The following is a 25,317-nucleotide window of genomic DNA, read 5'->3' on the forward strand; positions in this document are numbered from 1 at the left end:
ACAGAATTGTTATTTTAGTAATTTACATATAAAATGCATATACACATATATGTAATGTATCAAATTTTACACTAAAATCTATTTGATAATGGGGCACCTCAGTGGGTCATTCGGTTAAGTATCTAACTCTTGGTTTCAGCTCGGGTCAGAATCTCGGGGTCCTGAAATTTAGTTCCGTGTTGGTCTCTGCACTCAGCATGGAGTCTGCTTGAGATTCTCTCTCTACCTCCCCCTTCATGCTGTTGCATGCGCTCTCTCTCTCTAAAATTGAAAAAATAAAAATCTATTTGATTATTTATATATTTTTGTGACAAATGCTTTTTAAGACTCAGGATTTTTTTCTGTCTTGTGATTACTGTTTTGCATGTTAGTTGGATCAGATCTCATGGAAGTTCTAGTTAATGGAGTAGAGGAGGTTTAGATTAAACTGGTGAATGGACTGATTTTTGTAGCATGTGCTTCTGGTTTATAAGGCTTTTTAATTTACTTAGAACCTCTTAACGACTAGTTTTTTTATTACCAACATCGTCCACGAATGTTTTCAAAAACCGGTGGTTATTCCACTGACTAGAAAATCATTAAGAAAAAAAGTACTAAGCCAAAAGAAGCCTATGCATTCCTGTGATACACTTTAACCTATTGTTTAAATAGCCTTCCATAAGAATTGGCATTCCCATGATACTTTGTCAATTTCATTATACATTTGAGTGCTAATTTCTTAAGTTTCTTGATTTCTGAAGTTTTTGATCTTGGCTGCAGAGGGACTTCTGTATCACAGATAATTTTATGTAACAGAACTATTGGTTATACCTAAGGTATGTAATTTTAAAGTTTTCCCATTATGTGAAATATTAATTAATATGTAAATGTAGATATAAAATATTTTACTAATTGTAACTGCTATACACAGATATAATAATATTTTCTTTTTGTAAAGTCAGAATTCTTGACTTTTTTTCCTGTGTTCATTTTATGCCCCTGCTTCATGCCTATTTTGATCTGCCTTAACAAAACTGTAGCTTTCAGATTCTCAGTTTCTTTATAAAAGCAAGATAGTGATTCCTACCTTGCAGAGGCTGTTGTGAGGATTAATACATGATAGAAGCTTAATAAGTGATAACTAATTATATCTTTAGAGAGATAAAGTTAATTTACTGTTGTTATCTTACTATCCTCCAGCATCTAACAGTGAATGTGATCACGGGTAGAGCTTTTGTATTTAGTAGATAGATCCCTGTTGCTTCTGTTTCTATTAACAGTTTAGAGTTAGGGTTTGTGTATTTGTTTGCATAGGCATTGTTTTGTCTAGTATGAGCAACATTTTTTTTTTTTTAAAGATTTTATTTATTTATTTGACAGAGAGAGAGATCACAAGTAGGCAGAGAGGCAGGCAGAGAGAGAGGAGGAAGCAGGCTCCCTGCGGAGCAGAGAGCCCAATGCGGGGCTCGATCCCAGGACCCTGAGATCATGACCTGAGCCCAAGGCAGCGGCTTAATCCACTGAGCCACCCAGGCGCCCCTGAGCAACATTATTGAGAGAGACTTAGCTTGAAATTATGTTTCAGTATTTACAGCAATACAGTAATAGAGGTATCACTTTTTTTTTTTTTTTTTTTTTAAGATTTTATTTATTTATTTGACAGAGAGAGATCACAAGTAGATAGAGAGGCAGGCAGAGAGAGAGAGAGGGAAGCAGGCTCCCTGCTGAGCAGAGAGCCCGATGCGGGACTCGATCCCAGGACCCTGAGATCATGACCTGAGCCGAAGGCAGCGGCTTAACCCACTGAGCCACCCAGGCGCCCCGAGGTATCACTTTTTAAAAAATTATATATTTATTTGAGAGAGAGCACATGAGTGGCTGGAAGGGGCAGAGGGAGAGGGAGATGCAGACTCCCCACTGAGCAGGGAGCACAACCTTGGGCAATCCTAGGACTCCGAGATCATGACCTGAGCTGAAGGCAGACACCTAACTGATTGAGCTACCCAGGCGCTCCCAGAGATACTGCATTTATACTCCTTTGCACTCAGCAGTCCATTCAGATGCCAGTTTTGACGAATATAAAATATTTCATAGAATTACTAAATCCTTATAGTCTGAATTTTTTCTGTTGGCATACTTTAGTATACATCTTGAACTAAAAAGAGCTGTATTTACTGTCTACACCAGTTAATTGTTTCGCTCTTGCCAGAATGCCAGAGTCATTCCTCAGTACCTGCAAATTTGGTGTTCTTTAGATGATACTTCTAACACGAAAGTTCTAGAGGAAGTTTTTTATGGATGGAACTTCCTCATGATTTTGATAATCAGGGATGTCATGACTAATAGTTTCACTATGATGTTGACTTTTCCATCGTTCAGGAAATCTTGAATGGTTACATAGCATTTCAAACTTGTATATAGTACTTAAATACATGCCTTTGTAAAGGTGTTTTAGGAGTTAAAAATAAATTTAAACCTTTTCTCTTTGTTCTCTCAAAGTTGAAAGTATTCCTGTGTAACACTGTGAAACTGTTATTGGTACTATAATTCCCTTTAGAGAAGTTCTTTTTGTTCTTACAGTATTTCTACCCATGATAAAGTATATTGAAGTGAAATGCATTTTTTCCTTCAAAAATCTGATTTATTTCGAAGTGATTTTTTTTTTTAAAGCAAGAACTAAAGATACTGAAATTTTTCATCAGAGGGCCACCTGGGTGGCTCAGTCAGTTAAGCATCTGCTTTTGGCTCAGGTCATGATCCCAGGACCTTGGGATTAAGCCCCATGTTGGGCTCCCTGCTCAGTGAGCTTGCTTCTCCCTCTCCCTCTATTCCTGCTCTCTCTCTCTCTCTCTCAAATAAATAAAATCTTCAAAGAAATTTGGAAATTTTTCATTAGAACAATGAAACACTGAAAAACATCTTATTGCATAAATTTAATATTATTCACTGGTCTTATAGTCTTATTTTCCTTCCTCATACCTCCACTTAAAGGTGTGTGCATATGAGTGTGAATGTGTGTCTGTTGTTACCATCTTTCATATTGTAGGCATTAAGGAACTTTTAAGGTTTCATTCTTTAATATATTTAGGGATATTAATACATGAATTATTTTACGTTTGGTACAATAATTTCATGATCTTGGATTTTTAAAGGAAGAGTGGTCGATTCATTAGACTTGACACCATATGAATCATAGTTTTGTTACAAATGTTTAGAGCACTGTTAATCAAGTGTAGATTAGTAATGTGATTGTTAGAGGATGTTGTGTTTTATCCTGTCATTGTGTCTGCAGGTGGTCATTAATTTCTGCATCGTTGACAGAGTATAACACAGCTCCTTTTGTGGAATCATTATGGTTCTTTGAATATGTGCTTCAGGAACTTTTCATTTTCTCTGCATTGTCTCCTGCATGTAAGAGAATTTAAACTAGATGTCTTTAGTCTAAGAGAAGAATTGACTGAGATAGATAAATATTGAAGAAGTTCAGTACTCTTATATAAGTTCTTAGCATGAAAAAAATAAGTTTATGATTAAATATTAAAGTAATGTAGAATTTCCCTTTATTAATACTAACTTACTCTGTTAGAATGGAAAAACCTCTAGAATTGTATTGGAATTAAATCTTAACGTAATTATTTTTGTCTATATATGCCTTCCTATGTATATGTTATTTTCATAAGATATACACATATTAATTGATATTTGTATTATAAGTATCTGAGGTAGGGATCTCATCTTTTTTATATTTTATTTCTTCATAATGCTGGGCAATCAATCCCTTACCTTGAGAGGGTATTGCAAGCATCAGACCTACCTTTAAACACTTTAAGAATAAGGAAATTTTTTTTTCTGAGAGCATTTTTTAAAAATGAACTTTGTATATGTTATATGTTAAAATAAGAGTGCGTTTCTGAAAAATTAAACCTATAAAAATAATATAGCTAGTTATATGGAGAATTAAAGTGTTAAAATGTTAAATTCCTTACCCCCATTCCCCTGAAATGTTTAAACATAGTTTCCACGTAGTATGATTTTTTAAAAATGTAGTAAAAACTTCTGAGGAAGCTTCTGTGCAATTATGACTAACATTTTGAATTTTAAAAAAATTTCATCTTTCTGATGTTTCCTTGTTTCAACTTCTATTTCTAAACTTTTTAAAAAATATTTTATTTATTGAGAGAGAGAGAGAGCAAGTGAGCAAATAGCAGAGGGAGAGGCAGACCCCCCACTGAGCAGGGAGCCCGTTATGGGGCTCTATCCCAGGACCCTGGTATCATGACCCTAGCTGAAGGCAGACACTTAATCGGCTGAGCCACCCAGGTGCCCTATTTCTAAACTTCTCGCATCCTCTTCTAGCAAAAGAAAAAAGTTGAATCTTAGGACTTTAGAATTTGGCAGCCAGTACTTCTACTATAGTAAGTTACCATGGAGGTAAAAAGAAGAGTCCAGTAATCCAAGAAACATTACCAGAAGGCATACAGTTTCTGGAAGTAAGAGGTACTTCATTGATAACTGTTGGGAACAAACCCACAATACTTTTTTTTAAACTAGGTTTTTGCTCATTTTTCTAGGATTAAAGATAATAATTCTTGCTTTGACTAGGTTGTTAATGGTTTAAGGAAGGTGGTTCTGTAGTGATAGACATTGAACAAATGAATGGAGACACCTAAGCAGTTGGGGTCAGACATTTAACCTTCATCTCTTTGACAGCTACAGAATGAAAAATGTAGTATGCACATTTTTTTTTTAATTTAAAATATTTTATTTATTTATTTGACAGAGAGAGATCACAAGTAGACTGAGAGGCAGGCAGAGAGAGAGAGAGGGAAGCAGGCTCGCTGCTGAGCAGAGAGCCCGATGCGGGGCTCGATCCCAGGACCCTGAGATCATGACCTGAGCCGAAGGCAGCGGCTTAACCCACTGAGCCACCCAGGCGCCCCGTAGTATGCACATTTTAAAAGGTTTTGAAAAATAACAAATAATGATTCTTACAAATGTTAAGCCAGGATAAATAGCAATAATAGCATTCTCTGCAGTGATATTTTTTCTCAGTGTGCATTAATTCTCTGGTATCTCTTGCTTATTTTAGTGTTTGATGATGGTGATGAGAGAACACTGAGACGCACTTCACTTTGCCTAAAAGGAGAGAGACATTTTGCTGAGAGTGAGGTAGGGTGCCATCAGTAGGCTTTTTGGGTTGAATAACTTCTGACATCAAGGCAAAATTTGATTTAATTTGTCTGTTGTTTCTTACCTAGACACTTGACCAGCTTCCCTTAACAAATCCAGAGCATTTTGGAACTCCAGTAATTGCGAAGAAGACAAACAGAGGAAGGAGGTCCTCTCTTCCTGTGTGAGTGTTTTCATATACAGTAATGTTACAGTTATTACAAATTAAACAAATGATTTTTCTAGGATGGCTAAAATTGTTCAGGTAACTTTTCCATAGTATCTTGTATCCTTACATTAGACATTTTACCTTGAGCAGATCTTGTTCTTAATTATTCCCTTTGCTTTGTCCAAGAATTATCACAACGCCTTTTTCAAAAAGGGTATTTTGTCTTGAGTTACTTTGCCAAATTCCTTAATTGATAGTTTTTTTCTATTTTAAGTGAGTAAATACATTTTTCAACCTTTTCATCTCAAAAACACTTCAAACTTAAAAATTATACATAAACTTTCGGGGCTTCTAGGTATCTCAGTCAGTTGAGCATCTGACTTTTGGTTTCAGCTCAGGTCAGGATCTCAGGTTGTGAGATGGAGCCCCATGTTGGGCTCTGCACTCAGCAGGCAGTCTGCTTGGGATTCTCTTCCTATCCGCCTTTCCTTAACCCCATTTGTGCACATTCTCTCCCCTTTTACTGTCTAAAAATAAATCTTTAAAAAAAATTACACAGTAAGCTTTCATATACTTATCATTTAGATTCACTAACTTAAAATATTTTGCAACATTTTGACTTATTCACTCTGTAGGTATATATGATTATTTTTTATTTAATGATAATATTAATTGGTCAAACCACCTTGAAGAGGGTATTGCAAGCATCAGACCTACCTTTAAACACTTGAAGTTTAAGGAAATTCTCTTACATAGTCAAAGTATGATTATCAAATTCAGATTATCAAAATTTAACATTAATCGAATGCTATTATCTAATATGTAATTCATATTTCAGATTTTGCCAGTTGGCCCAATAGTAACCTTTAGAAGCATCCCCTGAATCCAGGATCCAATCCAAGGCCGTGCATTACATTTAGTTTATATGGTTCTTTTTTTTTTTTTCTTTTAAGACTTTATTCATTTGAGAGAGAGAACAGAGCCAGAGTGAGAGAGTGAGTGAGCATGAGTAGGTGTGAGGGGCAGAGGGAGAAGCAGACTCCTCGCCGAGCAGGGAGCCAGATGTGGGATTCAGTCCCAGGACCCTGAGATGATGACTTGAGCCACAGGCAGATTAACCCTAACCCTAACCCTAGATGCTTAACCTATTGAGTCACCCAGACACCCCTGGTTTATATGGTTCTTAAATCTCTTTTCATCTGGAAAAGTTCTTCAGCACTTTCTTTCTTTTTGCCTTTTCATTACCTTGACATTTTTGAAGTGTACAGGCCAGTTTTGTAGACTTCCTCACTGTGAGTTTGTCTGCTTATTTTATTGTCTAGGTAAGTGAACTTAAACCCTCACATGTTTCTTAATGTGATCTTTTCATAACCTGTTAGGAAATTAGAGTTATATTATCTGGCACCTGGCATGCATAAAAAGTAGGAAGGACAGTCTTTTTTAAAAAAAAATGCACTGGCACAATAAGTAGTTCGTGGTGACATGTTTATACTTTTCTGTCCCAGCTGGTGGTTGGCATAAGAGCAAAGTCCAAATCCTCATTCATCTAGTGACGTGGACTCAAGAGTTACCACGGATAGCTCAGGACTAGTTTGGGACTAGGGAAGTATCTATCTCTTCAGTTTCAATAAGAATGAAGAAACTACTACTCTGGAGTAATCTACATTAGAAATTGAGTTGTAGGGGCGCCTGGGTGGCTCAGTGGGTTAAGCCTCTGCCTTCGGCTCAGGTCATGATCTCAGGGTCCTGGGATCGAGCCCCACATCGGGCTCTCTGCTCAGTGGGGAGCCTGCTTCCCCCTCTCTCTCTACTTGCCTCTCTATCTACTTCTGATCTCTCTATATATATCAAATAAATAAAATCTAAAAAAAAAAAAAAATTTGAGTTGTACATGTTAAACTCACACCACTCTGTCTCAGCAATGGCTTATGTGAAGATCCTGATAAAGTTATTCTGACTTTTAGTAATGAAGATGAAAAAGAAGAAGAAAGTAGTGAGGAGGAAGATGAAGATAAGCGACGTCTCAATGATGAATTATTAGGAAAAGTTGTAAGTGTGGTATCTACGTCTGAGAAGACTGATTGGTATCCTGCCTTGGTGAGTCAGATTTCTTTGCAGAATTAATTAACCATTTAAAATATTTCTTAAAGGGGGTGCCTGGCTGGCTCAGTCGGTAAAGCATGCACGTCTTGATCTCAGGGTTGTGAGTTCAAGCCCCACATTGGTGTGGAGCCTAGTTAAAATTTAAATAAATAAACAAACAAGCAAATGTTTGACATAGATTTTTTAAAAATATTTAAAATATTTTGAAAGTATTACATAAATTTAATTTGGACTTCATTGCAGAGTTGAGCAATCCTACTTAGGTCCCACATACTTCATTTTCTTCTCTTGTTATTTTCTTTCTTTAATTTTCTATAACCAGTTGTTTACTGGGATTTTTCAGCTCTTCTTTCAAAATGTGTCCAGTGGTCTCTTCTTATTCCTATTATCATTTTTTACTCACGTTATGGTAATTACCTGTAAGTTCCCTTAACTTGATTCCTGACCTTTTTGCTAAATTCATATTTTTCTAGAAGCAGTTTTTATAGAGAAATAGTTTTAATATACTGATTTAATGATGATAGTCCCATTCTCCAAAAAACCCCCAATAAAACATTCACTGACTGCCTTATGGATCAATTCTGCATTTTTTAATTTTTTTTGAGATTTTATTTATTTATTTGACAGAGCAAGAGAAAGAGATCACAAGGAGACAGAGCACCAGGCAGAGAGAGGGGGAAGCAGGCTCCCTGCTGAGCAGAGCCTGATGTGGGGCTCGATCCCAGGACCCTGAGATCATGACCTGAGCCGAAGGCAGAGGCTTAACCCACTGAGCCACCCAGGTGCCCCCAATTCTGCATTCTTTAGATGGATATCTAAAGATATCCTAGCTCTTAGTTTGTTTCCCATTTTCAGTGTAAGCTCTGTCCTCGGGTCCTATCTTTTTTTTTTTTTTTAAAGATTTTTAATTTATTTATTTGACAGAGAGAGATCACAAGTAGGCAGAGAGGCAGGCAGAGAGAGTGAGAGGGAAGCAGGCTCCCTGCCGAGCAGAGAGCCCGATGCGGGACTTGATCCCAGGACCCTGAGATCATGACCTGAGCTGAAGGCAGCGGCTTAAACCACTGAGCCACCCAGGCGCCCCTCGGGTCCTCTCTTAACTGCTGCATGTCAGACACTTAACTCTTCTAAACCTTTACCCTTGCCTTAAATCAAATCAATTAGTATTTACTGAAGATATGTAGTGAGTTCAGCTCTAAATTCCTTAGAAAAGAGAGAAGTACGAATTTTGTAACACACTGCCCTCAAGAATCAATTATATATAATTAGAGATTACATAGCTATTAAAGATTGTATAGTCCTTTTTCTTTTTTCCATGAAGCCTAACACAGGGCTTGAACTTATGATTCCTAAGATCAAGACTTGAGCTGATCTTAAGAGTTGGACACTTAACAGACTGAGCCATCCAGGCACCCTTCTGTCATCATCATTTTTTTTTTTTTAAGATTTATTTCTTTGCCAGGGAGAGAGAGAGAGAGAGAGTGCGCGCGCACAAGCAGGGGGAGTGGCAGATAGAGGGAGAAGCAGGCTTCCCGCTGAGCAAGGAACCTGATGTGGGACGTGATCCCAGGACTGTGGGATCACTACCTGAGCTGAAGGCAGACACTTAACCGACTGAGCCACAGAGGCATCCTCCTCTATCATCATTTTTAAAACTTAGTGCAGACAGTAGAGTAGAACAGGGTATTGGGGAAAGGAATGGTACACCTAGGTTTTGGAAATGGCAAGTCTGATGGGTTGGTAGAGAAATCTAGTCTTTGCTTCCTCAGGGAAGGGATGAGAAGAAAAGATGGGCAAGAGAATTATTTCATGAGCGGAATCAATAATACTTGGTAATACTTGTTTTCATTTTCTCCTTTTCCACTCCTCTCTTCTTAAGATTCAGCTTGAGTCCTACCTTTTCTACAGAGTCTCCCCTAACCACTCTAACATAACTGTGCCCCTTCTCTGAATTTTATTTTTTGAATTTTGCTATCACATATATCTCCAACAACAGTGTTGGCACAAAAACATGTCCCAAATTAGATCCTTTAAAGAACCCAGACCATTTTTTAGAGGTTTTTATGTGCATGTAAGTACATTATTCAGTTGCTATATATAATAGATTTACTTTACATAAGAAAAGTCTGGAAATCCTTTGAGCCTTTCAGTCACACAGGCAGATAAGTAAATGGGTTAGGATTCAGAATATTTAGGTCATAATTTGCCACGAGATTTTTTAATATTTTATTTATTTATCTGACAGAGAGAGATCACAAGTAGGCAGAGAGTCAGGCAGAGAGAGAGGGAGAAGCAGGCTCCCTGCTGAGCAGAGAGCCAGATGTGGGGCTCCATCCCAGAACCCTGGGATCATGACCTGAGCTGAAGGCAGAGGCTTAACCCACTGAGTCACCCAGGCGCCCCATGTTTTTTTTAATTCCTTATTTACTCAGCAGACTTAACTGTTTGCCAAGTGATGTAGAAAATAAAAGTAAGACACCAACCTCACTTTTGATAATTTCATAATTTAATGCAGAGAATAATTCAAGTAACTATATATATAGTAGTATATGTTCAACATTAGGACATCTTGCCTTGAGAGATGACATTTATATAAAGGAGACCCAGAACACCTTCATGAAGCTGTTGCTTTTGAACTGAGCCTTCATGGTTTTAAAGTTAGTTAAAGCTTCTCTAGAGGACTTTCTTAGAGGAAACAAGATAAGTAAAAGCAGAGAAGCAAGGAGTTTGTTAATTAAACTATTTGCTCTCGGAATCCATTTGGCTAAATATTGGGCACAAATAAGGGAATCATAGGAAATAAGACTGGGAAGATAATTTGGATCTAGGCAGAAGAGGGCCATAATTCTGCATAGTATTTTGCAGAAGAGTAACATCATTTGAGCTGCATGTTTTGGGATGTTAATGAGATAGTAGTATGTTGACCAGATTGTTGGAACGACTAGAAATGGCAGGAATCAATTTGGAGGCTTATTTAGTGGTTCACAGGTGAGGTAATTAAGCCCTGTCTGTGCCTACTCATCCTTTAAGACCGGACCTTAAGCCTTTGCTGCCATACCTTTTCCTTTCCTCAGTTGGGTTGAGTCTTCCTCCTAGGTGTTTTCATATTTCCGTACTTACCCTCCTTGGTGTTCTTTTTGTGTTTACCTCTCCATTATGCTGTTAGCTCCTTGAGGACAGACACAACTCTGTTATTAGTCTAATAACGACCAGCACCTAGCAGACAAGCATTTACTGCCATCTGATGTTAAAACAGCCGATAGGACTGTGAAGAATTTTTAATTATCTGGATATAAACCATTTAATCTGATAGCCATGAGTCCTAAGTGACTGTATAAATTTAAATGTAACTTTTTTTTTGAAGATTTTACTTATTTATTTGACAGGGAGATAGAAAGCACAAGTAGGCAGAGCGGCAGGCAGAAGCAGGGAGAGGCAGGCTCTTTGCTGACCAAGGAGCCCAATGCAGGGCTTGATCCCAGGAGCCTGGGATTATGACCTGAGCCAAAGGCAGTCACTTAACTGACAGAGCCACCCAGGTGCCCCTAAATATAAATGTAACTTAATTAAAACTAAACAAAATTAAAAATTCAGTTTCTAAGTTGCACTAGCCACCTTCAGGTGCTTAGCAGTGCACCTACAGAACATTTCCATCATTGCATAAAGTTCTGTGGATAATGCTAGGTTGTAGCAGAGGAGCTGGTGGTAGGGATGATAATGAGCAGATAAATTTCAGCAGTTTATTAGTAGACTAATTTTTTTTAAAAATTTAAGTGCTTTAAAAATTATAGAGAGATTAGCTATTTACTAACATTAAGACATTTGTTATTTTTTAAAATTAAGAAATTAGGGGCACCTGGGTGGTTCAGTGGGTTAAGCCTCTGCCTTCGGCTCAGGTTATGATCTCAGGGTCCTGGGATCGAGCCCCACATCATCAGTGGAGAGCCTGCTCCCCCCCCCCCCCCGCCTGCCTCTCTGCCTACTTGTGATCTCTCTCTGTCAAATAAATAAATAAAATTGTGAAAAAAAAAAGTTAAGAAATTAAAAAGTTCTTAGGGGATACCTGGGTGGCTTGGTCATCAAGCTTCTGCCTTCAGCTTAGGCCGTGATCCCAGGGTCCAGGGATCAAGCTGCGCGCATCAGGCTCCCTGCTCATCGGGGAGCCTGCTTCTCCCTCTCCCTCTGCTCCACCCCCTGCTGGCGTTTCCTCTCTGACTTTCTCTCTCTGTCAAATAAAAATAAATAAATAAATAAATAAGATCTTTTAAAAAAGAAAAACGTTCTTACTCAGATTTTCTTTGATTTGTTTTCATTACTAAAATTTGTAATGCTCTGGTAAGAAAGGGAACTTAGGTGTTTTTTTTAGAATCTAGGTGTTTGAACAAACAGGATTTCAAAACAGTTCTTGATTGAAGTGTATTTTTAAAACATTATAATATGTTGGAATACCTGGGTGGCTCAGACTCTTGATTTTGGCTTAGGTCATGATCTCAGGTCCTGAGATTGAGCTCCGAGTTGGGCTTTGTGCTCAGCGTGGAGTTTGCCTGAGATTCTTTCTCTCCACTGTCTTACCACCATGGCCCTCCTCCACCTCACACATACTCTCTTTCTCTCTCTCTCTAAATAAATAAAATCTTTAAAAAAAATTATATTCCGCATTTTCATCATGGATCATATGTTTTACTTTTTGGACAATAAACATGTAGCTTAGAATAAATCCTAATTTTTGGAAGTGGTGGTTACATTGTAATTTATATTGTATTAACTATTCACTGTATAATCTAATGACTGAATAAATTTAATATCTAGAAAACCAGTGTACTAAATAATTAAAAATAAATAAAATAAAAAGAAGGCAGCCTTCTTTTTTTTTATTTAAATTTTATTTATTTTTTATTTGTTTATTTACAGCATAACAGTGTTCATTGTTTTGGCATCACACCCAGTGCTCCATGCAGTACGTGCCCTCCCTATTACCCACCACCTGGTTCCTCAACCTCCCCCTCCCCCCCCCACCCCTTCAAAACCCTCTGGTTGTTTTTCAGAGTCCATAGTCTCTCATGGTTCATCTCCCCTTCCAGTTTCCCTCAACTCCCTCTCCTCTCCATCTCCCCATGTCCTCCATGTTATTTGTTATGCTCCACAAATAAGTGAAACCATATGATAATTGACTCTCTCTGCTTGACTTATTTCGCTCAGCATAATCTCTTCCAGTCCCGTCCCTGTTGCTACAAAAGTTGGGTATTCATCCTTTCTAATGGAGGCATAATACTCCATTGTGTATATGGACCACATCTTCCTTATCCATTCATCCGTTGAAGGGCATCTTGGTTCTTTCCACAGTTTGGCGACCGTGGCCATTGCTGCAATAAACATTGGGGTACAGATGGCCCTTCTTTTCACTACATCTGTATCTTTGGGGTAAATACCCAGCAGTGCAATTGCAGGGTCATAGGGAAGCTCTATTCTTAATTTCTTCAGGAATCTCCACACTGTTCTCCAAAGTGGCAGCCTTCTTTTTTAAGTAGCTCATTTATAATGGAAATTATAATGGAAATAATAAAAAATAAATAAAATAAATAAAAAGAAGGCAGCCTTCTTTTTTAAGTAGCTTATTTATAATGGAAATTACCAACAATGAAACTATTTCTTTCAAAAGGTAATTAATTTGAGATGTGAAGGGGATCCAGAATTATTGTTTTCAAAAAATTATATGTTTTTTTAGCAAGGGAAATTAGGAACCAAACTGTTCTTCTTTTATATTTCAGGTAATATCTCCCAGCTGTAATGATGACATCACAGTGAAAAAAGACCAGTGTTTAGTTCGATCATTTCTCGATTCTAAATTGTGAGTCCCTTAATAGTGTTACATTGGGAGAAAGAAAATGAAAGCACAATGATAAACTCTTCCACAGTCCAAGCTTTATTTTTAAAAGTCTGATCATTTCATGAACTGAAAAGTCATTACATAATATGGTTTACTTTTTGTAATGTAAGTTATTTTTTCTGAAAAATTTTATATAAAAACTGAACAATATGTGAGAATAATATTTAAAAAGTTTCATTAAGCATGGTATTGGTTTTCTCTTCAATTGTAAAAATTTGGTATTTTTATTATGTATACTATTTCATATGATGAACTATGAAACTTTTCATAGGATTTTCTTAGAATATTACTAAAATAATTATTTTGACTTTTTTTCTAATTAAGTCACGTTTTTAGAAACTTTAATCTCTGCTTTGTTTCCCAAAAAGGATGTAAAAAAAAATTATATGCGTGTGTGTGTGTGTGTGTGTGTGTGTGTGTCTAGAGAGAGAGATGTAATTCTCTAGAAAATTTAATATATCTTACAGTGATAAAAATATTTTAATATTACCTTCTACTAAGTCTTTTCTTTTACTAAACTGAATAGTAAATTTAAGAAATAACAAAAATCAAAATAGACATTGTAGCTTCTATAAGGAAAATATCATGCTGATAGAAGGTACTCCATACCGTGTGTAGGAAGGTTGCATAGATTAAAGTATTATAAATGTGAGGTTTCATACTGGTGTATTTTGATTATATGAATTTTAAGAATTAAGATACTAGTTTTGCGTATATTTACCTCCTGCCCTTTATTAAGGATTTGGACATATGTGGTCTTTTTAAAACATAGGCAAAATAATTTTGATTTTGAGGTTTATATTTTTCTATGTGTTAATATTATTTAAGTGATAATTTTTATTTAATAATGGTTTCCCTTCCCTTTATTCTTCTCTGTAATTAGTTATTCTATAGCAAGAAAAGATATCAAGGAAGTAGATATTCTCAGTCTACCTGAATCTGAGCTCTCTGCTAAACCAGGTAAAATAGGAATGACTCAATCCATTATTTCATGATGTGGCTTTAAATGGCAAATAGTGACTAAACCAAGACTGAATATTCTCTGGTGCCATTTTCATTGTTTAGAGGTAATATCTACTCTTATTTGATGGCTGTTTTTTTAATGTCTAGATAAAATATTTTATTTGTAATTTTTAAGTAAATTTTTCATGTTTTACCATTAATTTTTTTAACAGTATCTTCTAGAGTAATAATAAACATTAATATAACACTATGACTCAGATATATTGAAGTCTACTGTATCATTTTATAAGGGACAGCTGAATTTGAGTCCAGATCTTCTGACTCTGAATGTTATTCTATTATTCTATGTTGCTAATTCTGTAACAACTGTTTATTCTTAGGGCTACAGAAAGCAAGCATCTTCTTAAAAACTAGAATTGTTCCTGATAATTGGAAAATGGATATAAGTGAAATCCTTGAATCATCCAGTAGTGATGATGAAGATGGTCCAGCTGAAGAAAATGATGAAGAGAAGGAAAAGGAGGCCAAAAAGGAAGAAGAAGAGGTGGTAGGTGAAATTTTATGTTTGTGACATAAAGACATTTTAATACTTTAAAGTAAAAATTACTGCCTTTGTATATTTTCCTCATTTAGATGCTCTATATTATTTGTTTCTGCCTTTTTCTAGCTCAAACTGATTTGTGATTTTCTTGGATTCTAACTTAGTGGGTAAATCAGAACTAATTTTTTTTTAGCATACAAAGAATTTTCCAGGTTAAATAATCAAGTACAAACTTTCCAAACAACCATGGAGAAAAGAAATATAACTTTTAAGTATATTACATGTGTTAACTCATTTAATAATTGTTACCATGTGGAATAACTAGTACTATCCTACTTTAAAGGTGGGGAAAGTGAAGGTCACAAAGGTTAAGTAACTTTCCCAAAGTTGCACGGCTCACATGTGGAGAATAGGGATTTTAACCCAGATCTGATCTGTCTGAATTTAGAAACCTTACCTCTTTCAGATATTTTACAGTATCTCAAGAACAGTGGGGATTAAAAACCTATCCAAACTGAAAGAATATTTCATTTGACAGTTTGATAAATCATACAAAAGAGATTGTTTTTTTAAGTGCTAATGTGTTTTTTGGTAATATTATGTCATTTAGGATATATATCTATAAATGTAGGAAATTATTCATGGGCTGCCAACATCATAGCTTATATGAATATTGTTGTCTATTTATACAGCAATGTTTTGTTAAGTGGGATGAACTGGTAGTATATTTTTGGTTGTTATGAGGTAAAGAGACCTAGGGACAAAGAGAATGAGTTTACCAAAAAGAAAACCTATTTGAGCATGAAAAATATTTGCTTGGAAAACGTGGAATGCTTGTTTCTGTTTTACATATACAGTTATGAATTTATGAAATAAAATGAGTATACTTATATGTGATGAAGGGCATGTGATATTTCTTTCCTTTTACTTCCCCTGCAGTATTTGGGTTTTTGCACTCTGAAATCAGAATGGCGGTTCATACTTACAGGCTGCCTACAGAGTTGCCATAGTAACGTGCTGTTGGTTTTAAGTGAGCATGCTCGGAAAGACAGGAAGGTTTAGCAGAGGCTTGGCAGGTTGCCAATGGAGGTTTGCCAGATGCTTTGAAATGGGCTGTCTTTCTTTTCCTTTCATGTAATGTCTGATTTTTATGTGGAAGAGAATGTAAGTAGTGCTGTATAACCCTGCGGATGCTATGCCCTAAGAGGGAAAGCAAATATTTGCAAGTCAGACTGAAAAATGTTCAGACACTGTACTGATTAAGTAGAAGGGGAATCTAACCATTTTGCATTTGAAAGAAAATGCAGCATATAGGTAAGATTTTTTTTCTAAAATATATTTAGTTACCATTTTGATTGCCAAAAACGGGGTTAGATAAGAATTTTAGGTGTTGATGATGTGGCTAATAATGGTAGGGCTCATAACCAAGCGTAATTGTTTCTTGTAAAAGAGACAGAAGGAGTCTATTTTTAGAATATCAGAGGATGAAGGCTATTTTTCTGAAACATAAGATAGATTTTGAAATGAAAATGATAATGGGAGAGTTTGGCAGAATTCAGGATTTAAAGTCTAAATATTAAATGTGATTTTTGTATTTTATTTGTATTTATTTATAGATTATATGTTTTCAGGATAAAATAGGCCACATTTTCAGGGTGTGAACTGTTGCAGTCTGGTTTTGCTTTTTTTTTTTTTTTTTAAAGAATTAGCATTAGTTAGGATCTGATATTGACAAAGATTGAAAAAAGATTAGTTTATTTTTGCTAATACTTTTAATTGGTATCCCTTTTAGAATGCATTTTCTTTACTCCCCACCCCCCCAAAAGCAAACCCTGAAATCTTAAACAAAGAGAGTTAAAAGAGCTTTGTAGTAAGATTAGAAAAGATGGCTATAAAATAGTAAATAGTAAATAGTGTTCTTATTACAGCTATTAATTTCATAAAGATCACAGCGTTTTATTCAAGCTGTTAGTAAATGTTAGAAAAAAGGAATGAAGAGCAAAGGCAAGCTCTGTTACCTATTGTTTCAGGTAATAAGTAAAATTTAAAAAGGTAAGGACATTTGTAAGGGATAGTATCTTCTTAAAATGTGTTACTTAAATTATGAACCTGTTAAAATTAAGTGGAAAAGAATGCTTTTCATCTACTGAAAAATAAAAGTAAAATTACCACATTTAGGCACTGAGTTGTCTGTTAAATTATTTTCCAGATGGCCAATTTCATAGCATCTACTTTATTGAATTACTTGACAGGAACTAATTCCTCTTTTTTTCTGGCCATAGAGGTAGATTTCTTGAGTGAGATTTTGGTTGCTTTAGAAAAAAAAAAATCAGCTGCATTTCTTGCCCTTGGATTTAAGATTTAGTTGCTGAATCATTCTAATTTGTCTTGCACAGTAATTTTAAAAAATTTAATGTATTGATAAACTGAAAAGCTATTTAGTCTATATTATAACAAAGGAAAAAAAGTGGGTCTGGTATAAAATTAATTAAAGTCTGATAAGCCAGGGCCTACCTGGCTTAGTCATTACAGGCCTTTACCACATAGGTGAGGGTAAGCTGTTGTATTACATTATAGATTATATTCTTCCTGAAATGTAGTAATGCTATGCTTTTCATGAGAATTTATTGTTGCTTTATAATGATAAAAAAGCTCTTTAACATTGTGTAAGCCACCATAACAGGACTTTAGCTTGTCATTTGATGTTTGTAAATTTTATGCAGTAGAATCATACAAGTGTTAGATACTTCTGCAGTGTTAATGGATGGTGGACATTGTTTTCATGTTTAATGCTTTGAGTACCCTAAAATAGCCTAAATAAGATTTGAGATTCATGGCTTCACGTGGAGGAGCATCTTTTTTACTTAATATTATTTCGAATTCCTAAGCATTTGTAGTTCAGGATTGGAATACAAGAAATATGTTTCATACTGTTACTGGGTAGGAAAAGACCTGAGAGTTTGATAGGAAGTAGGTCCAGTCTATATTGAGGACTGTAAATTTTAGCCTGTTGGTAATTATATTGAGAAAAAAGCCCTGGAGAATATTTTTGTAGGCATTACTTAAATGTCTTTTGTTAGGAAAATTTTCTATTAGAAAAGATAACACTGATTTCCTTTTGAGCTTTGAAATTGAAAAGTCCATGTAAACGTAAGTAATTGTGTTTATTCATAAGTTATTCATTTATTCCTTATATTCACTTTGGATGAATGTGGGAGAGTTGTCTAAGGATAAAGTGAATAGGTAAAGACATTTAGGGGGATTTGACTAGTTGCTGCCCTTCTGTCCTTTTAGTTTGCTATACGTAGCTTTATGTGTTGGGCCCTTACAAAAATCTCTTCTAATTTCATATTTAGTAATGAATGTAAGAATTTAGTGCATTTTTATAAGAGATGCTCTTTTTTTTGTTGAGAAGTACGGACACCCATTTCTCCAATCTTTGAATTTTCTGGGGAATCACTATTATATCTGTTGACTAGGATTAAATTCCACTATTATAAAAATCAGAGTGCTTTTGTTTTTTTATTTATGGAAACTGGAATTTTTTCATATATGTAAATCAAGTGTTATTTGTATTTATGTTGCCTTGTAAAGGCAGTTTTTAGTGATCTTTCAAGATCACTTTGGGTAAAAACCTACAGTAAATGCTTGATAACCCAGGAAAATTAATACTAAATCAATAAAAATTGAAGAAAAATTTAAAGGTAATATTAGCATTTTAGGTATATCTAGTAACTCCAGCTGTCAATCATGTTTCTAAGCAGATTCTATAAAGTCAATTTTCAATGAATAATTGAGATTTTAACTTTCAAATATAACTTATTTGCAAAAGTCTTGAAGTTTAGCCTATTGGACAAGCAAACAAAAATGTCCTGATGTGTTTAGCAAGTCCTTACAGAATCAGTATAAGACCAACCACATTAGGTTCACTTAATCAGATTAATGAGGATTGCACATTTGTACACACAATTGTAGCTTTATTTTTATGTATTTACAAAAAGCCACATCTCAAATCAAATTATTTCATAGTTGTGGTAGCATGAAAGAGGGTTGACTGAATATAAAGCCTTAGATGTGATAGTATCCAAAGCATAGCTTGATGATTAGAATGTGTGTACCTTTTCATGTAGGGGGAAAAATGATTAGTCTTAGTCAAGTCTGATATAATACAAGAGTCCTATAATTGTTTTAGGCAGGTGTTTGTTGAACTGTTCAGCGAAATTAAAAAAGTATCTTACCACATGATGAATATATCATGCCATCTTATGTATTCCCTGAAATTTTCTGTTTCAGTGTACACAACAGGGAAGAATGATACCACTGTAAATTTTATGACTACCACCTTTTGTTGAGCCTTCAACACCATTAGTCAGTTCCCAGTTTCTATAATCAAATCACTATGTCCTCCAGCCCTGCCCCAGTCCACTCCAACTTCAGAAAGAAACTAGGAATATCCAGCTGGGAGTATGCACTACACTTCACTTGCCTGTTCTCCTTCCCTGAAGTACAGTTGGCGATATGTTGCTCTCTTCTATATGATGAGTCCCTCAGTTTATGCTCTGGATCTCATTCATTCTCTTTTTTCTTATCTTAAAGTATGAACTCTCACTTCTTTCCAGACTCTAACCTATTCTGTTGTTTCCTTCTCATCAGTTTTTAAGAACATGCTTCCGTCTCTCCCAGCCTTCTGACATCCCTTCCAGATACTGTCCTCTGTTAACCAGATTATTCAGTTATATCCAATATATTTCCCAACCTCCTGTTCACTCTTAATTCGCTGTAGTGTGTCTTGTACTCCCACCTCAGCTAAAACAACCAGTGACCTTCAACAAATTTTCTGTACTAAATCCAAAAAATTTTTGTCATGATCTCATTTGACTCCTTAGTAATATTCAGCATTGTTGACATGCCTACCTTCATCAGGCACCTGACATCGATGACATTACATTTTTTTCTAGTTTACTTCCTAACTAAATGATACAGTGACTCCAAATCTGTATGTACATCAAAGATGTCTCTTCTTAGTCCCACACTTATACTAACTGCTGACGAGGCTTATTTTGTAAGAACTCAAACTCAACATGTACAAGAACTGTTTTCATTTTCCCCCTGAAACTGGTCCTTCTCATGGTTGTCCCTAATTTATTTGAATAGAAGCGTGATCCACCAATTATCCAAACCAGATACATGGCAGTCACCTTAATCCTCCCACTCTTGCCCCTCTAAGCAATGAGACACCAAATCTTTCTTCTGCTACTTGATAGCTTTCAGGGTTACCCACTTCCCTGTTTCTACTCTCTGCCACCTTAGTCCAAGCACTATTCTCCTTTACCTGCATGACTGCAGTGGTAACCTTCCCATGTCCCTGCTGGCCTCCTCCAGTCTTTTCTCTGCACTGAACCTAAGCAGATTTTTTTAAATGAGAAATCTCAATGTGATTCTCTTGGAAAAAATTGATTTTAGGGCATAGAAGTAGTAGTATTTATTTTTGTCACCTCTTTCTAAAAGTAGTATACTGGACATTACTTAACTTCATATTTACTCAAGATGTAATTATGGTAGTTTTTTTTAATACAGTGCTGTCATGGCTTTTAGCTCTTATCCTAAATGATCAATGCCTATGAAGATTGTGAATTTTCTCTGTTTCCTTTCCTCTAAAATCTATATTGTCAACTGATAGTTTTTACATATGATAACTTCCTGGACAGTTTAGAATTCTGCTTGTTGCGCAGGGCTTTACTGGTAGTCTAGGGGGAGTAATTTTGACTAATGGATCACCAGAGTTACCAAACTTACTGTTACGGGGTTTTTTTCTTTTTTTAATTTAAGTTTTCAGTTTAAGTTTTCTTTTCTTTCTTTTTAAAAATTTTTTAAAAATTTATTTGACAGAGATAGCACAAGTAAGGGGAGAGGGAGAAGCAGGCTCCATACTGATCAGGGAGCCCAACGTGGGGCTGGATCCTAGGACTCTGGGATCATGACCTAAGCTGAAGGCAGATGCTTAACCAACTGATCCACCCAGGCACCCCTAAGTACTCTTTCTTTCTTTCCTTTTTTTTAAGATTTTATTTATTTGATAGAAAGAGACTCAGCGAGAGAAGGAATACAAGCAGGGGAGAGGGAGAGGGAGAACTTCCCGCTGAGCAGGGAGCCTGATATGGGACTCGGTCCCAGGACCCTGGGATCATGACCTGAGCCGAAGGCAGACGCTTAACAACTGAGCACCCGGGCACCTCTAAGTTTTCTTTCTAAATTTAGGTTCTCATTTGTTATATTTCACTAAGGTGTTAGGACAAAAAAAATATGTTATAGAGCATATGTCATCAGTAAGATGTGGCTTTCTTTATACCACAATTAAAATATTTAGCTTTTGTAGGAGATAGAAACAGGTAAAGATGGGTACACCAAATAATGTTCTCAGCTTAGTTTTGGAGACTTAGTGACTTTTAAAGATTGTTTACTGAATCCTCACAACAGGATTTTTTATGAGTGATGAAATGGAGGTGTAGAGACATTACAGAAGTTTTCACGGACCTTTAAAAATTTTTTCTCTTCTCTCCATTGTAAGGTCTATGAAAACAGTGGATGTCAGGTTTTTTGTTTGTTTTAGTCTTTTCCTTTTCCCACCAATATACATATCCATCAACTACCTCAGAGCTTGGCTAATATTAAATTTTCATTAAACAGTTTCTGAATAAATGAATGAGTGTGGACCATACAGTTATCCTAACATACTGCTATTTGAAACAAAGTGTTTGTAAGTGTTGTAAGGCTCCAGAAAGTTCACTTTGGAAGAAATCCCGGGATAAGTTATCTATCTTCCCTTCATAATACATGCTTTCTTTTTTCTATAGGCAATCTCATTTTCTTACATAATTTTATGAGCTTTTAAATTAATTCTTTTTGGCTTAAGCTACTTTGGGATACTTTTCTGCCACTTGCAGTAAAGGTTCTTGACTGATACTCCTCTTCCTTTGTATCTTGTCCCAATTATTTCGGGTATCTTCCGATAGGTCTTTTCCCCTCCAATCCATTCTTCACAAAGTTCCTGCTAGAAACCCTTGAATGGCCTCAGCACCAACGGGATGAAGATTGGTCTTTTACTGTAGCCCCTTATTAGTTCGGCCCTTCATAGTTAGAACTGTGCCCACTTTCAGCTCTCCCTGCCACTATTCTCCAGCAATATGTAACTTTTTTTTAACACCCCACCACCCCATATACACACCTTTAGATTTTGCTCAGAAACTGTTTGTTGAGTTTTCAGATATATTTCATTAAGTATCACTCTTCTGTTGCCCATCCCTTTAAACAGGATTAAATATAGTAGGGCAAATAAAAGGAAGGTCGAAAAAACTCAGTGATATTAAACAGCTGAGATTTAAAGAATCCAAAAAGAATCTACATAGAATCCAAGATTTCTGTATAGGAACAAAGAGCAGCTCTACTTGAGTTAAGGTTCGGTATGACCTATAAATATTCTATACATTCACCCCAGTCATAAATTATTCTAGCATTTATTGCATGGTTTTAAAAAAATCAGTATGGCTGTTTGGTATGTTCCAGACTTAAAGTTGGCTACAGTAAAAGCATGAGCAGAGCTTCTGGTGTGACTGCTTCTTTTGTGCCCGTCCCCCAGCCCAGGGGCAGCTGCCGAGTTGCCTCTTTGGTTGTGCTTCTCATGGTGCTTGGCTCTGCAGAGTACAGCTAGGTGCCCCCCATCCTCAGCCATTCTTATTTTTTCTTTTCTCAGACCCCCGTTGCATTTATATTATCATTAATGCTAGCTGTGAAACTCAGCAAACGTAATCGAAGAAAATCTCCCCAGTTTATTTTCACAGATATTGCTTTCATTCACATACTAACAGAATGTCTTAGCTAACTGCCAATCTCTGGTGATAAAATTGTGGGTAAAGTAGGCATGTCTTTAACCTTTCAAGCCCTTACAATGTGTGGAAACTTTCAAGATTATAAACATGAGTAACTTAGACTTAAAAAGAATCTCAGCATTTACTCCTCTCTCTGTTTCTCCTTCTGGAGTAGGGGATCATCTTTCCATCATCAGAGAGCAAGACTAATCCAAGCGTTGATCCTCTTCCTTGTGGATTCTTGCAGTCGCTTTCCTTTCCCTTCCAATCCATCAAGCTCATTATTGGCAGAGAGCTTTTAAAACACAAATCTAATATAATTCCTCTTCAGCTCTCTCAGATTCCAGTTCTGATCCTCTAGCATATCATTAAAAAGTGCTTTCTTAATCATAGCTTGCCTTTGCTGGCCTCCTGTTTATGCTGTTTGCTCTAGCTCCTGGGCTGTCTACTCTTCACATTTTGAGGCTTTCCCTAGTATAACCACTATCACCCCGTCTCCAGCAGAACCACTGACCCCATCCTGTATTCTTTTATGTATTTTGTGACACTTTTAATGTTGTATTACGTTGGCTTTTCGTTGCTGCATCCTCTGCTAGACTCAGAGGGTCAAAAGTAGAAGGTGTGTCTTATTTTAAACACAGTACTTTTGCATATTCTTCCCTGACTCATGGTTGCCATCAATAAATGTCTGAAGTGAATTTGAAGATACAGTTTCCAAAGTCAGAAAATTCATAATTTACTATATATAGATAGATGCACAACTACATATATAACACAAGGTAGTATATATTGATGTTAAATAAAATTATAAATTTCTTAAAATTATGATCTTGTTCATCCTTCTTCCATATCCTTAATCCTGTTCTCCATCCTGGCATTTTACTGGGTACATAATTCCTTTTCACATACTTGACTGAATGAAAGGAAGAAGGCATATCAGCAGTCTAGTGGACTTTACCTCTCATTATTACAAGCTTCTCTTACTCTAAAGCCCTTTAAGAATGGAACACCTTCTGGTTACTGACCAGGAGAGAGATACCATAGGTATGAAGGTACCACGAACAGGGCCACCTGGCTGGCTCAGTCAGTAGAGCATGCAACTCTTGATCTTGGGATAGTGAGTTTGAGCCACACGTTGGACATAGAGATTACTTAAAAAAAGAGAAATCTTTAAAAATAGAGAACTTTGCATTTAAAAATACCATGAACAGAGAGAGTACACCATAAGAGCAAACATGAGCCCCCATAAAAAAGCCATGAAGGCAGATTCTTCTAGTTGGAGGCGTTTCCTAGCATATGCAGTTTTAGTCCAAGGTGACTAATAACACAGCTGTTTGCAAAAAAAAAAAAAAAAAAAGATTGTGAAGAATTAGTTATTGTAAGAAATTAAGCAGTTTTAATTTTTGCAATGACCATCAGGTAAATTTTAAAAGGTGTTCCTATCATCTTTTTTCTTGTGGAAAATTCTTCTCAAGCAGGTATTTATTTATAAGCAGAATTCCTTATTCATTTAAGTCTTGTTTTTACATCTGGTAATTGCACCTGAACTCAGAAATTTATGGCCGTAATTTCTCATTGAACTTAATACATTCTTGGACATCTACTTTTATTTTTAAAGGTTTATTTATTTATTGGAGAGCATAAGCGCACAAGTGTGCGGGGTCTGGGGTGGGGTTGCAGGAGTGGATCTTAGGGAGACTCCCCACTGAGTGCAGAACCCGAAATGGCGCTTGATCCCAGGACCCTGAGATCATGACCTGAGCCTAAATCAAGAGTTGGATGCTTAGCCAACTGAGCCACCCAGGTTCCCCAGACATCCATTAACTTTAAGATCAAATATATTTAAAACACCAATTTTTATCTATAAAACTTAGTAAGAATTTATGAAATGTACAACCTTAATACCTAATTTGCAGTTGATGGTTTTTTTTTTTTTTAACTTGTTTTGGAAAAAATTTTTATTTCAAGTCAGTGCCTTTTGAAAAAAATACTTTTTTATGTATATTGGATACAGTGGCTTTATTTGAATTCTGCAAGATCATAACTACTGGAAATGAGGTATTGGTCTGAGGGGAAGCTATTGTGATTATGAGGGAGAAGCAAAGCATAGGAGTGGTCTGGCATAAGGTGTCTCCCCCGCCCCATAACAGAAGTCTTTAAAAATAATATTTGAAATAATATTTGAAATGGTTCTTGGGCTAGTGGATTTTTTTTTCTTTTTTGAGTTAACTCATTGGTCGTTGTTCTAATTACCTTGCAAAAGCAAGACTTTTTAAATTCACAAGGGGAAAAAATTGCCATCTTTTGATTGGAACATTTAGTGATGACCCCTCTTGACTCCATATTACTAATTTGTGAGGCTTAGAACTTTGACTTAGTTTCTTTGTATTTGTTAAAACTCAGAGTACTCCGGTGCTGTAAATCATTCTGAATGAATGTACTAAAAGATTTTACTCTCTTTCCCTTGATTGCCTCATGGTTTTTTAAATTATATATTTTAATCAACTGCATGTTCATTGACTCTGACTGCTGTATTTTAGCAATTAAAATTCTTAATACATAATTTTAAAGGACCTGTTGCCCTCTGGACGGTGAATACTCTATTGGCTGATAGTTAATTTTGCTTTGATTATGGCTTTGA

General features: G+C 35.9%; 1 protein-coding gene across 3 annotated transcripts in view; it reads left to right on the forward strand.

The window, feature by feature from the left end:
- The window catches only part of ARID4A (AT-rich interaction domain 4A), a 67,012-nt gene that overhangs the window by 9,994 nt on the left and 31,701 nt on the right, over nt 1-25,317 (forward strand). For all 3 annotated transcript variants that reach the window (XM_046007290.1, XM_046007292.1, XM_046007291.1), the window contains exons 6-11: nt 5,069-5,148; nt 5,238-5,332; nt 7,282-7,414; nt 13,189-13,268; nt 14,191-14,267; nt 14,651-14,817. In XM_046007290.1, coding sequence (XP_045863246.1) covers nt 5,069-5,148; nt 5,238-5,332; nt 7,282-7,414; nt 13,189-13,268; nt 14,191-14,267; nt 14,651-14,817 — 632 coding nt within the window. The remainder of the gene's footprint in view (nt 1-5,068; nt 5,149-5,237; nt 5,333-7,281; nt 7,415-13,188; nt 13,269-14,190; nt 14,268-14,650; nt 14,818-25,317) is intronic.

Source organism: Meles meles, chromosome 6, assembly GCF_922984935.1.
Source record: "Meles meles chromosome 6, mMelMel3.1 paternal haplotype, whole genome shotgun sequence".
In the NCBI taxonomy this organism is placed as follows: domain Eukaryota; kingdom Metazoa; phylum Chordata; class Mammalia; order Carnivora; family Mustelidae; genus Meles; species Meles meles.